General features: G+C 42.1%; 1 protein-coding gene and 1 long non-coding RNA gene across 3 annotated transcripts in view; one reads left to right on the top strand and one right to left on the bottom strand.

Annotated features, from left to right (window-relative positions):
* Window positions 1-14,850, top strand: part of plpp4 (phospholipid phosphatase 4) — a 74,526-nt gene that overhangs the window by 34,551 nt on the left and 25,125 nt on the right. For both annotated transcript variants that reach the window (XM_053875501.1, XM_053875500.1), the window contains exons 2-3: window positions 827-935; window positions 11,265-11,355. In XM_053875501.1, coding sequence (XP_053731476.1) covers window positions 827-935; window positions 11,265-11,355 — 200 coding nt within the window. The remainder of the gene's footprint in view (window positions 1-826; window positions 936-11,264; window positions 11,356-14,850) is intronic.
* On the bottom strand, window positions 13,631-14,444 carry LOC128765083 (uncharacterized). Its single transcript, XR_008415819.1, has 2 exons — window positions 14,106-14,444; window positions 13,631-13,983 (listed from the first exon to the last, which is right to left on the bottom strand). It is a non-coding gene; the product is annotated as an uncharacterized LOC128765083 (long non-coding RNA).

The raw sequence follows: 14,850 nt of genomic DNA, 5'->3' as shown, positions 1-14,850 counted from the left end.
TGTTCACCCAAGAGAAGGGTTGTGATTACACTTTATTTATTTTATATATATATATATATATATATATATATATATATATATATATATATATATATATATATATGTTTTATTATTGACCTTTTTTCCATTTAATCGAAATGAAGATCTTAAAGTTCTGGCCATAAATTTAAGTTGAAGTACTGTCTGTACTACTGTACCTACTGTTGTGGTTCTCAAGACTGTGTTGGGACCAGAGCACACAGGAACCAAGGCCAATGAGGGGCGAGACCAAGAACAAAAAAAATGTGTCTTTATGACTGTATTCCCTGCTCAGTTTGATCTCGGTTTTGGTCTTGTTTTTTTTCCCTCCAATACAAGAGCAAACCATTTTTATGTCTAGGAGATGTTCTCGCAGGTAATTCGTATTTTGTGGTGCATAGCTTCGGTGCCTCACTGTACCATGGAAACACTGAACCGTGTGAAATCTGAAAAATGTAAACCCTGCACGAGCATAACAAATCTGTGACATTACTTGTACAAGCAAGACAAGTCTGCCATGTCCACTCCGAGGGATTAATGTACTGTATATGTCGAACTGCCACTTCTCACCTTGTCCCTGTCCAACGGCACATTTGAAATCCTCCTCATCTCCACCTTAAAAGTTCTGTGCAGGCACATGCCCCCCTTTTTTTCATGGCACTTAACAAAGATGGTAGCTAACTGCCGTTGGCTTCAGCTTCAGTGAAAGCCTTCTGCTCTCTGAGAATATGTGTGAACCTTCAACACACTGTAATGAGCAGACATGGCAATAATGAACTGACAAGTGGGCGTTTTGTTCTTTCTCCAGATTCACTGAGTTCCTGGAGCCGTTTGAAAGAGTGATCCAGCCTGAGGAGCTGTGGCTCTACAAGAATCCTTTGGTGGAGTCGGACCACATCCCCAAGAGGGTCATGTTTGTAAGTCCCTCTTTATTACTGATGGATGGCCACTGAGTGAGGTCCTAGTTATTTACCAAGTGAAACACCGTTTTATTTTCATTCTTCTGAACCCTCGAAGCAGGAACACTTCATTTAGAGAATCAATTCTCTACCGTCCGCTGCGTAGGTGAAGCCTGAATAATGCTGATAAGATATAAAAGGCCTCTAAAGATCTTTGTTTCCCTGCTCCAATATCATCTTGTTTTGGTCACACCGACACACACACAGGGTCAAGTGGGTTTCCTTTCTTCCGCTGTGGTAAACACTTAGCGAGTCCTCCAGAGATTCTCTCGGCAAACACTTATTATTATCCAGCACCATTGAAGCATCCTGGCAACGTGAACAACAACATGTGATTTCACGGTTTCCTTTCAGATGATGCGAATTATGTTGACATAGTGACAGAAACAAAAAAACTTGGATGAAGAGGAGGCTGTTATAAGATCATTTGCATCCCAAAATATTCAGTTCGACTGGATATAAATACTTGATTATAAGAAGCAAAGCTGAGGAAGGCCAAGTTCATTTAGTATTTATAGCTGTTTACCTAGCAGCCAAGCGACAGGTGCACCTGCTGCAGGGGGCAAGAGGAAGGGGACACCCTGGAAAGCTGGCGAGATCATAGCAGCTATTGTGTGTGCTTCGTTTCCAGTATGTTTTTGCAAATACCTTTGTCAAGAGGTTACGTGACCGTGATGTTGCTGTCCATTAGCTTTAGTTCCATCTGGATCCAACAGGGTTTTAAAGAATTGGTAGCGACTGCTGCCCAAGCCACCTGCTCTGTTCAGAAGCAACAAAGAAGTGGGACATATGACTCTATAAAACACAACATACACAACATTAAATCCCTAAAATAAATAAAATTTTTCATGAGAGTGGCAGCCAAAATGTGTTTATTTTTCATTTGTTTAATGTACCTAGGTACAGTAAGTAGTAGTGTTGCGAAAACTCTACTAGGGATTTTAGTGCTAAGGCATGGTTACGCTCACCCCCATGCGACAGGTTCAAATCTCGGTCAGGGAACTCCTGTTTTACAGTGAGCCAACACAATTCTGGAATCATGGAAATCGTTGTATTGATATGACTGCATGCTGTATTCTAACACAATGCACTGTGAAGAGGCGGGGGCTGACTGTTTCCGTTCATGTCACTGTTTCAAACGTTGGATTATAACCGCATCTTTCTAAAACACAATCCAGTGTATAGCTGAGCCAACATATACTGAGCTCAAATCTGGTTGGGTTTTCAGACAGAGAAATTTACAAACCAAGGCCATATTTCTGTTGTAAAGAAATGGAAATGGAATTAACCATTTAGATCCTGAGGAGTCATTTTGCGCTTGAGTTAAAAGGAACAACAGACACAAATGAAAACATACTTCACAAGGGAAACATTTTGGCGTTTTTTGGAACAGCCAATGACGCCAAATGTGGTCAGAAGAAAATGACGCTTAAGTTAAGAAAAAAGAAAAGAGAAGAGTGACGAACAGGTACAAAGCCAAGGAGTAGGAGACAGCTTAGGATGAAGGCAAAAAAAAATCTAAATATCAGAATAAACAAGGGAATGCCCTTTTTATTGGACAGTAGTTCCAAAATAAAATATTCTAATGACTGACAGGGAAAAGGTATCACATGAGAACAGGAAGTAAAGAAGCAAAAATAAATACAGACAGGAAGTGAACATGACCAAAATGGTGATAACAAAAATACAAGTCCACAGGTCAAAATAAGGGTTCACATGAGTTTAAAAGGAGCGAGGCTGGTTCAGGAAAAACTGCAACTGAAAAACACCAAGAAAAAGAGTTGGTAAGTCAAACAAGCAAATAGAAAATGCTGGCAAACCAGGAAAAAAAACTCACTCACATTCAAGTGAAGCTCACAAAAAAAATCGACAGCCACGAAAGTGAAGACATGAAAGGAACTGGTGGTTGAATAATCCGTGCTCAGTGTTATCAGGAGAGGAGAAGCGTGAGCACTTTCTTCTGAGCTCCTCCACCTGCAATGCATACCCACTTATCTGGGAATATTGTTGGAAACAAGAGAAAATTACAAAAATGAAGCATAGCTATGTGGATAATGATGAACCCGTGTGAAGTGTCAAGTGAGAGTCGATGAGTGGATTGTTAGTATTGACATTTATATGCTGCTTCTGAAACACTGGTTTCTTTTGAACCCTCCTTTCTTCAGTTTATATGGTGGATTTATGCACCATAAAAGTGCAAGTGCTCTGCAGTATTCTCTAACCTGGCATGACTTCAATTTCAACATGATTGGAAGTCATCATCCGACAGGTTAAAGGAAGTGCGGCGCTTATTCAAGTGGAGCATCTTTGGTGTGCTTGTTTCGCCTCCCTGTGAGCTGGCATTGTTGAAGGGACGTGTCAATCACTCCACTGTGGTCTCCTCCACACACGTCCATCTCTTTTGCGTGCAGGAGGAGCTGGCGTCGGCGGTGAGGAGCCGTTTCTTCTCGGATATATTGGAAATCGATCCAGCGCTTGACTTATTAAACAAAAGATGCATGTGAGTCACGTTTTGGTACAGTAGGTGAGTGTGAATACAGAAGAAGGACGAGGAGGAGGAGGAGGACGGGGAAAAGAAGAAGAAGGGGACGATTTATTTTGCTTCAAGGGAAACATACGACAGCAACTCTCCCATTTCAATGTCGTATCGAGGCTTGAAAAAAGGCAAAGAGAGGAATGAATTGTATATTATTCCACAGACAGATTTTTCTGAGAAGCCCGTTGTATTTTCCAGAGTCCTGGAAGTTCATTTCAATGAAGGATGTCGGACACAGATTGACTTGAAAATATGAGTCCGGCTGGTCCGCTTTGCTGAGTCGATAATAAACGTCTCCTTGTATCCCAGCTTGTCGCTGACGAGGCTCTGGATAAAGCTTCCATTTCTTCTGGCACAGAATTTATCATCATATTCTCTGCTCTTGCCTTGGCTTCAAAGCCAGCATCACGTTGTCAGTTATTTCCACTATTTAGATTCCTGGCCCTTACTTTCTTGCTCTCCTCTCACTTTCTTCTCACTCCCCTCTGGCTGTTGTTGAAAGTATTGTTTCAAATTAAATTGATTCAAAGTGAATGAGCTTGGAAAAGAAGCTTTGATTGAACAGGGTCATGCTGATCCAGGATTTGGACACAGTGGGTCTGTGGGTGAGTGTCAGCCAACAACTCCCACATTGTCTCGGGAAAGATCAACATACTTGGAGATCTAAAGAAGTAGCTCTGAATTTCAATGAGCCTGTGTCACAATGATTCCTGGAGTCACGGTTGTTTGATTCAGTTTAGTATTTTTTAATTCCACTGCAGCCAGAAGAGATAAACTTTTTTATTAATGTGCTCAAGCATTAAAAAAAGGTGGCTTATATTAGCTTCTCCTGAAGCGCCGTCAGAGTCAGATGTCCCCTACGTTACAATTCTACAGTGCTGAGAACAATCCAATAAAAATAGCAGAGGGAGGATTTACACGAGTACAGTATGAGTCAGTGCGACCTTCGTCTGGATACTCGGTATCATCTCCTGCCTCGAGAGAATCCTGCTTTGATTGGATGACGGCGTTGGCAGGAGTCTTCTCGCCGCTTATTGTTTACTGTTGGATCTCGAGTGGAGACGGTTCTCCTCATCTGAGCAGCCAAAGGTCACGAGTGTCGACTCGCACAATTATCCGTCTGAAAGTCTTTTCCAGCTGATCCGTCGTGTCGCCGAAATGTAATTAACTCACAACTGACTCAGTTATGAGCTCAACAGTCGGCTGTCATTACAGAGGAGCCTTCAGATTGGAATGTAGTCCAGCATGATGATTACTTGTTAATAGGCTTAACTTATTTGGGTTAAATCTGGAGAGGAAGCTTGAGAAAAAGTCACTTGGCCTACATATATCAGAGGGGTGCCAGTACATGCACGTTTCACTGCAGGGCCTTCGCTTCGGCCGACCATTTGATTCAATCTAGAGGTGCCCGATCGGCTTTTTCTTGGCCGATACAGATTGTTTTTTTTTCTTTTCCTAAACTAAATCGCACACAAAAGTCCCTTTAAAAAAAAAAAAAAAAAAAAAGATGAATCACACAAACCTAATAAACAAGTTCTTGTCAAAACAGCAATGACGACAGCCATATCCATAGAAAGAGGAAGCAGGCTGAGCATGGGATGAATGTCTTCAGTCTAAACTGAAGGTCTTGGATTGTATCCACTGAGTCTTAGACTTAAACATATCACTATATTATGGCAACGAAATTTCGGTCTGAGACAGTTGTCTTCATTGGAGATGAGCGACCATAAGTCCACGGCTTTGGTGAAGCCAGAGCTGAGTCAAAAGCTGAGCCGTCCAGGAAAGATGGAGTGGAAACGGATCTTCCACCAAAGAGAATCAGGTGCCACTTGGACACCTCCCTGATGCCTAACTGGAACAGAACAGTCAGTCTCTGTCAGCTGTGTGCACAATTCCGCTGTCTAAGCTGCCGGAACATAGTCAAAACAATGATGATTAAAACGAATTTCACATGCGTGCAGTTGTGTTACGCTCCGGTGATTTATGAGTTCACCTGTAGAGAGCGGCTTGTGAGACGTATGCAGGCTGGAAACATTTCCCGCGATGTCAAACTGCCACCTCACGCTCGCAGCTGCCTCACATTCACCACGGTTGAACATGTTTTCTTACCACCTCTTTTCTCACGTCCAACAAACTGTCTATCACAAACAGCTCCTATCAAAACCTGCAGTATGACTCGGAAACAGAACTTGCAGTGCTTCGCGTTGTACTTTCTTTGCTGCACAAATATTCAGGATGGTAAATACAAGATCTGGTTTGGTGCCAAACGTCCCTCCCTAATGTATTTTTGTCTTGTGTCCTTCAAATGGCCTCCATTTGCTGGCTAATGCCCAGCGATGCTTTAAATTTAAGTCAGCTGTCAAAAACAAAAGTGCTTTGTCACCAAAGGATGGGCAACAATGTTGTGAAATTCATTTGTCAGGCTTAGCGGAAAACTAAACTTTGTAGTCCTGAAACTCCGATTTGACTTTTTCCGACTTTTTCTACTGACGCCAGAGTGGCACATAAACGGTCAAACAAACAAACTTCTGACACAGCAGCTTGGCACTGTACCGCTCCGTTGGTGCCGTGGTTGATTTGTAGTGAAACAGGCTTATTAGGAAACACGCCTGCAGTTGGTGCTGATGTTTTGAAGGATGTCGTGCCGTCCATCATTTGCTTTATTATGAATGGTTTTCATTTTGCTGTGCAGCTGTTGGTTTAATCACTAATGTTGTTCCACTTGCTGAACATTTAAGCCAAAAAATCCAGTGAAATGTATCATGTAGAGGCCAAACAAAAAAAGGCAGAATCCAAGGTGTGGCACGTCTGGGACTCTGGGACCCAGATGTCTAAAACAGTGATTCTTAACCATAGGGCCGGGGTCCATGGTTGGGCCACAAGCGCCTCTTTGAGTTTTAATACATTAGCCACATATGGTGGCAATATTTTATGGCTATACTTTCAATTACACTCACTTATATCTTCTATGGAGTTTAAATAAAACATTATTTAATGTTATGATATATAGACATGAATTAATTATATTTATTTGTTTTTTTTTTTTTCTTTTTTTTCTCTAGTAAATTTAATGAATATGACTTGGTTATATGAATGTGACTTTCACCTGGTTCTGCTGCTGGTTGGACTTTTCAATGACAAATATCTTTGCGATGATCACATGATTTCATGTCATGTCACAAGGTTTTTTTTTTTTTTACGTGTAAGTAGATTAAATATAGTTATTGATCACAAAAAAAAAATCAAGAGTAATAAATCATTTTATTACTTGGACTGGCCCCAGGCCCATTTGTTCTGAGAAAGGTGGCCCCGGAGATCTAAAAGGTTAAGAACCTTGTCTCGAGAACAGAGAAAAACGAACCAGCAAAAAAGCACAAAAACAAAGCAGTGAGACTCACAAGACAAGCTGCAGTGCAAAAGAAAAGGCTCAACACTGTGAAAAATAAAAACAGGCGGGTACCATGAATATGGGGCTGAGCAACAAAGAGTACAAGAGCACGCTGTTCATGTGACAAAGGTCAGTTGTCTTCTCTTGACCCCAGGATTCCACCAAACATCTGAAATGTCTTTGCAAGAGCAAACTAGTACAGAAATAGTGCTGCTGTGCTGCATGTATTTCCATTATTTAGACTGCATTTTCAAGCTGTTTGTGCTGACAAATAAAGCAGAGGATTCAGCATTTATGAACCGATATTCGGGAAAAGAAAGAGTCCCTTTATGGGACTCCTGAACCTTCCTTTTATTCAATTTTCTAATAGCAGCAAACCAATCTCTTTCTCCTTATTATGAACAACTCTGAAAGTGAGGGATATTTAGTCAGTGGCACAGCAGCCCATGTTGCTGGACCTGTCGTTGGAACGCATCCGCTCCATCCGTCAGTCTGTACATCGTCAGAAAAATCAAGGCCTGCTCTCATTTCAGCTGAAAAAGTGCCAAAATGTCAATACGCCCTGAGGTGGTTGTGGCTTATTGGGCTGCCTCTGTGCGATATTACAGTCTCAGCATCAGGAACAGGTTGCCAGTCAAAACCGTTTCTCATTTGGAACGATCAATACTGTTGGTTGCAATCGCCTCCCGAGCAACACACTGGCTCCCAGATCCAGAGCTTTTCATCCACTCGGAGCGGAGCCGAAGAAACTTTTTGATTTGTTGAGATGTGGGTCAATTGGAGGAGGCGGTGTTGGACCAGGAATGCCGGAGAAGAAGACAACCAGTGAGGCCCGTGTGACTAGACGTTGATCAAGTGAAGGACTTGGCTTCCCCTCTGTGAGTCAGGATCAGGATCAGGATTTGTTTTGTTCTTTATTCTTAACCATCGGGGGCCCTGGTTTTTTGCTTTTACACCTTGGGGCCGTGAGGGCTGCGAGATGCTCAGTTTTAATACATGAGCCACGTTTGGTGGCAGTAGCGTGTCACTGAATTGACTTGACAGCTGCAAATCTGTGAAAGTTAACAACTATGGAGAAGTTCTTGAAAAGAAAAAATGATAAAGAAAGTGATGGCGCCCCAACAGTAAAAACTGTTCATGAAAGCACCTGTTGAAGCAGTTTTGAAAATTAGTCAGAACATTTTTATTTTATGATATTTAGACATGATTTATTTTATTCAGATTTTTCTTCAGTTTTCCCAATTTTCTAAACAGTTTGCATCAAGTGTTTTTTTGTTGATGAATATGACTTGCAACTGATTCTACAGCTGGTAGAACTTTTCGATGACAAATATATTTCCGATGATCACATGGTTTCATGTTATTTCACAGGGTTTTGGTTTGTTTACGTGTAAGTAGATTAAATATGGTCAGAGACATGAATCAGTTGTATTACTTGAATGGGCCCCGGGCCTTACTTGTTCTGGGAAAGGAGGGCCCCAAGATCAAAACGGTTCAGAACCCCTGTTCTAGACTTCAGCGAAGACAAACATGCATAAGAATGTCAGCTTCAGATGCAGCATGCAAAACGGTTTGAAGCCTCTCTGGAGTCACCTGACACGAGACGTGTTGAGTCATCTCATCATAAATTCATGACCAAGTTCTATCCAGAAAGACTCAAACTATTGCTCACATCTTGTTCCATGGGCTTGTGACTGTTACCTCATGATTATTTATGCGTCCTTCATGTTTTGCCATGATCCAAGGCCAGATTCTCCATCGTGTGTCTTATGTCTTCAAATAGCTCTTCATGTGTGATCGCACGTCTGAGGAAGCCATGAAAGCAGAGAACCTTGGTCATAGCTAGTCAACAGATGGAGATGTGGGCGGTGTGATAATGATCACGAAAATAAAGTTGTGTATTGAAATTAAAACATGGCCTTGCTTCATATCTGACGACTCAAGGAAGTCGAAAATAGGCCAAACCTCACAGGTACTGAGAGACGTGCATGTGAGAGTGTTCTTACTTACTGCAGTCCAGGAAGAGATCTTCTTGTTTCTAACCTGAAAATAAAACCTCCTGTTGAAGTCCAGCATTTGCTGACGCTTACATTTATTTACTTCATTGTATATATGTTGTCATTGACAATACATGTGGAAGCCGTTTCTCCTTTTTCTTTCAGCTTCTCCCTTGAGGGGTCTCCACAGCGGATCATCTTCCTCCATCTCACCCTGTCCTCTGCTTCCTCTTCTCTCAAACCTACATGTCACCTCATGTCCTCCTTCACCACCTCCATCAATCTCCTCTTTGGCCTTCCTCTCCACCTTCTGCCTGGCAGTTCCAACCTCAACATCTTCATCTACCAATGTACTGTCTCTCTTTCCTCTGTACATGTCCAAACCATCTCCATCTAGCCTCTCTGACATCTGCTGTCCCTCTGATCTCCTGCTTCCTGATTCTATCTATCCTGCTCACTCCCAGAGAGAAGCTCAGCATCTTCATCTCTGCTACCTCCAGCTCTGCCTCCAACTGTTGAAGTCAGGCATTTGCTGACTCTTAAATTGCTTCACTTCATTGTGTATATGTATGTTGACATTGACAATATATGTGGAAGCCATTTCACTGTCAAAATTCCAGTTTTTTCATATGAAAATGTAGGGCTCTATCGACAAAGAAAACTAGTCATTTGACAACTGTCATTGAAGTGTACAGTGTTTTTAATGGTAGAACCCCAGAAGATACCTCAGAATCAGAAACCACAAAACAAACAATGCACTCGGCTGACAGTCAACATCTGATCATGGACTGTTTCCTGGTCTCCGTTTCCCACTGTCTGTTTCTCACATGTCTCTCTTTATCGTCCGCCGACATCTGTGTTACGCGGCATCCGATCCAATCATCGTTCATCTACAAAACATGCTTCCAAAGCAAACAGTCCTTTTATCGATTTGCAAATCCACATCGTCCTCCAAGCGTAAACGCTCTGCCTTTTTTCAACCATTTGCCTTTTTATTAATGTCTATTCTTTCTGTTTATGAAATTAAGAATAATAAGAATAGATGAATGGAAATCCCATTATTGCCAGACAGAAAATTCAGTTATAACAATGTTTTTTTGTGATATATTTTTTGTTATCTATTGATTTTGCCCCTTCTTGAGTCAAGTTAGACCCTCTCTAAACTTTTTCAAAGTATTTAAAGTTCTCCTCTCAGCATTTCCCATCAGCAGGTTATCCCAGGTTGTTGCGTCTCCTGTCTGTGCTTTGCAGCCCGTCAATCCCAAGTCGATTCTGTTGTTTGGCTGGTCGACGGAACGCTGCAAATAACAAAAATCTTTTGTTCCCTCAAAGATGAGTTGAAGATGGAGTGTCCCACTCATCTCAGTCAAAAATGGATTGCTTTTGAGTTTGTTTTATTCTCAAAGTATTGCGTTTCTGTCGTCGCCGCACCTCCTCTGCTTCTCGCGCAGTGCTGGGCTGAATTTATGGTCCTGCTAAAACGACAGGTTTCCCCTATGGGGGGCAAATGGACGAGCCGGCGGGGATTGCCACATTGATAAGAGTGGTTGCTTATCATCTCTAGTGCTGCTGCGTATCAGCTGTCGCTGGTGTGCCTTCCACACCTGTAGCTCGCCATGATTGAAATAACCACTTGCACAACATGAAAATCAATACAAGTAACATCCGACTTACGACCTGCTCGACTTACGTCCACCGGTACTACGACCACGGCCAGCAGTGGCACCGCAGCACTGCACACATTGTCTGGCACCGCAGCACGTAGCAGCCCGGCATCTCACTCTCACACAGCCATCTACCACTATAGAAGCACCTGTAACCCTCGCGTCGATTTTGAATGACATTCGACTTATGTCCAATCTGACTGACGACCAGTTGGTCGGAACCGATCTTGGTCGTAAGTTGGATGTTACTTGTATTATTGACCTTGATTTGAATGACTTGACTATTCACCAAAGGCTCTGCCATCTTGTCGGAGTGTGTTGCCTCACTAGAAAACTTTCCCAAAATAAATTCAGTATCGATGTAGCCTCTTGAAAAAGGAGCCGCAGTGTCCCAAGGGGGTCTAGGGTACCCGGTATACCGCAACAACTATGCGTTCTACGTACTGTAGTACACACAAAATAAAGTATGGAATGTAAAGAGCTGCTGAATTCATGGATCTTTACTATCATTTTGCCTTTTCTTTTGGAAGCAGTTTCACCTTCAAGGTTCTTTTACTTTAATGGTTTCAACTCAACAATTCATGTATTACAACATGTCTAGAGCTGTGATGAAATACTTATGTCTGTTGAGCTGAAAAGCTACAAAATAAATGAAATGAAATATAATAAAGTAACAGAAAATTAAATGTTTTTTTTTTTCAGGCCATTTCATTCCTCACCCCGCTGGCAGTGATTTTTGTGGTGAAGATCATTCAGAGAACGGACAAGACGGAGATCAAAGAAGCCTGTTTAGGTGAGACCGCGCTCATTGATGGTTAATGTTTTATGGATTTTTTCTCATTCTCTTTGGAAAGTGAAACATTATTTGACCTGACAAGTTGACACTTTCTACTTAGTTTCTACTTTTCCCCACGGCAGCGAGCAGCAGGTGAAGTGAGAGTGTGTCGATGTAAAAAAAAAAAAATCTGTGTACAATGTGTAACATTAGAGACAAATGACATGGAATCAGAGGGGGAAACAGTGGGACGTCTGTGCTCTGACAGTGTTGAACCGACGTAACAAGCACAGCTCCAAAACTGACTTCACATCTGAGAGGGAAGATCAAAAGATACTGCTTTTCGGTTCTCAGCCATTATAAGTTTCTCCATGTTCTTTGGTGCAGGTATTTACTTTTGATCAGACTCAGTGAAGCAACTGTCCCTTCTTTCACACAGAATTTTCAAGTACAACGCCGACCCCGTTGGTGTCAACATCTGCAACGCCTTTTTCATACAGCTAATACAGTGGGCTTGTTGGAAAACTCCATTTGTACTCTGGCGATTTAGCGGCACGTAGGAGCTTTCTAAATACATGAGTCCCTCTCAGAGTGAAAGTAGCGCAATCTTCTCTTTGTTGTTCTCATATCAAATGATCCTCTTTCCATTCACAACTGCGTCATCATGAAGTGAAGTCATGTTGTCCACTCCCACTGTGATCATCCTCCCGAGTAGCACCTGTCCTCTTCATGCCCTCATTCACCACATCACGGACCCCATCGACTGTCTTCTCTCCTCCATCTGATACCTTCTCCTGTCTCCATCTACTATTATATCACCGGTCATAATGCAAAACAGGACAAGGAAGAAATCAAATAAATGTCTCTTTCAGATATTTTCAGTGAATTTGGCGACGAATTACCTCTGGAGTGAACTTCAGCATAACAACTTGATTTATTAAAATTTTATTCAATCGGATCTCATTTTAGGAAACTCATAAAATTGTAATTTCAGATTTTATAGAATTTATGAGTTATATTTCAACTGGTTTTGTATATGTTCGTGGCCATGTATTTACTTTTTTAGTTTATTTTATTGTTTTTTTATTGTTATTTATGATTGTTAGTAGTAGGATTACATTATTATTTGTTTGTTATTACGTGTTTTTATGTACCGTCCAAATTCAATAAAAAGACAAAACAATAAAGAATTCAGCAGAAGCCACGTAGATGGCATGTGGTCATTTCATACAGCATATTTACGCATTGTTCCGGAGGTATGGCACTATAAACTATAGCTCCTTTGAATGTTGTCCCTCGCTTAAATCTCTCAACAGGAGCTGAGAGCCGTGAGGAATCAGTTAGGCCTAGTCAGTTGTTTCCTCCGAGCTTGAAGGGGTCGATATTTGCTTCAGTCTGCCAGAACCTTATCAGACCAAGCCTCAAATTATTCAATCTAAATGGATTTGTTGTGTTTGATCGCGATAAAATCAATTGTTCGGCTGCAAAATCATTGGTAAAGAATGTCGCCCAAAGGTTAGCGGAAGAATGAGAGACCTTGTTTTAGATAGTTTAACTGTTTCCTTGTTTTAAATTGGATTCTGAGAATATATTCAGATAGAGACCTTGACGGAAAAGGCTCCTGAAACAGCATCACCGCTGCTGTAAGCCTGATGCATCGCACGACACAAACACATGGAGGAATCCGTCCGGAGCTCTGCTCCCGACCGAGGAGAGATTTGACAAAACCGAGGCCATATTTTAACAGGTCAACAGGTTCCTGTTCAATGTGCCTGTTAAATAACAACGTTCAAGTGTCTCCCTCGGGAATAGAGCGTTGGAGTGTCGGCAGACTGAGGTGAATTCAATTGGACCGCAGACTACTAATCTACAAGGGTCTGCTCTGGGGCTAATGATCTGCCCCGGTGGTCCGCTTCATGGCTAATTAGGAGGTGTAAAGTTTCAGCCCGAGTCCTGACAAGCCTCCAGCGCTCTCCTGTTTCATTGTATGATAGTTGGCTCTGCACTAACACGCTGACAATAGCACATTCATTATTGAGGAACTTATTCAGTATCATCAATAAGAAAGCAAACCATACTGCCCTGCTTCAAACCAACCAACCCAGAGCTAGCTCGTATTTGGTCCCACCAGGTTTGTTGCCTGTTGTCTGTGTTGGATTTCTGGAGGTCTCCAGGACAAACTGAATTTAGTCTGCCACCATTTTTAAGCCTTTAACGTTCGAACGGAAGAGCAAAGTGCCAAAGAGAGTAGGTGTTTTTGGCAGCTGCCTTAACCAAAGAGGGGACTCAGTCGCAGCTTTAAAGGTTTTTAAAGCAACGCAGACTTGCAGGCTGAATGTGCGATTAAAGTTTTAAATGAAAAACCTGGACATGAATCAATAGTATTCTAAATGATCAAAAGGCATGACGCGCGTGTCTCCGGCGGAAGGATTATATTTCCCAGGAGGCCAGATATCAGATAGGAGTGTAGTTGGATGAATCAAGGTCAAGATTGAAGTTCTGGTTAAATATTGTAGGAGGAAGTCGCGGCGAGACACGCTTCTTAGGATCTGAAGTGGAGTCAAGGCTTTGATTCCGTGACTGATGGGAATTGTCCGCAGCTTTGGGGAGTACAAATTCAGCGTGTCGGTCAGGAAGAGTCAGGACCTGAAAGGCAGGAGGAGTGAGTGAAGAGAAGGGCCTGTTGCAGGAGCAACATGCTAATACAAAAGTAATAAAGTGAAAGTTGATGTTGGCAGAAAAATAAAATCAAATAAATGGTGACTCACTGTTTCAGTCAAATGAATCAGAAGATGCACACTTGGTTTGTGAGTTTCCTTATCTGGGATTTCCCGCAACTCCTCCCCTCATCTGATCCCGTCTTCCTTCACCACATCCTCTTCCTCTTCATCCAACGCCAACATTGTTGGTCCAACACTCGTCTCCATGTGTCTAAACCATCTGCGCTCTCTGTGTCTCTTCTTTCTGCTCTTGTCCTTCCTAGTCACTTCCAATGACTACCTCAGTATCTTGATCTCCGAACCATACATCACGACATTGACCTCTACTGTCTTAAAAAAAGCCTCCCTATCACAGATGCCTCATCCATCCCCCCCTCGCTGCACTCTCTTCTTCACCTTTCTTCATTCAGGATGATTGATTCCTTTCACTACCTCTCCCCCCCGTATCGTCACTCTCCCTCCCCCTGATTTTCTCTCGCTTCGACTGACTTTCGTTCCTTTTTTCTCAAGCTTGTACTGTACATCACCTCTCTTATTACAGTGGTGTCCCTAAGCAGAGTCCAAATCCAACAACATCCTGATCCTCTGTGGCTCATTCTCTGCAAACTATGAAAAAAAAACAAATCATTTTTTATGTTTACTTTAGCTTTAACAGTACAGGTGTTCACAATAAATCACATAAGAGACAATTGCCTTTTGTGCACATGTTCACCATGGACCGACGATCATTCATCCGGACACAGTAAAGACAGAATCGGTGAGAAAAGGGAGCGAGGAAATGCTTGCTGCTGTG

The sequence above is a fragment of the Synchiropus splendidus genome, chromosome 9, assembly GCF_027744825.2.
Source record: "Synchiropus splendidus isolate RoL2022-P1 chromosome 9, RoL_Sspl_1.0, whole genome shotgun sequence".
Lineage (NCBI taxonomy): Eukaryota > Metazoa > Chordata > Actinopteri > Syngnathiformes > Callionymidae > Synchiropus > Synchiropus splendidus.
The sequence above is the reverse complement of the archived record's forward strand: the minus strand, read 5'-3'. Positions and strand labels throughout refer to the sequence as shown.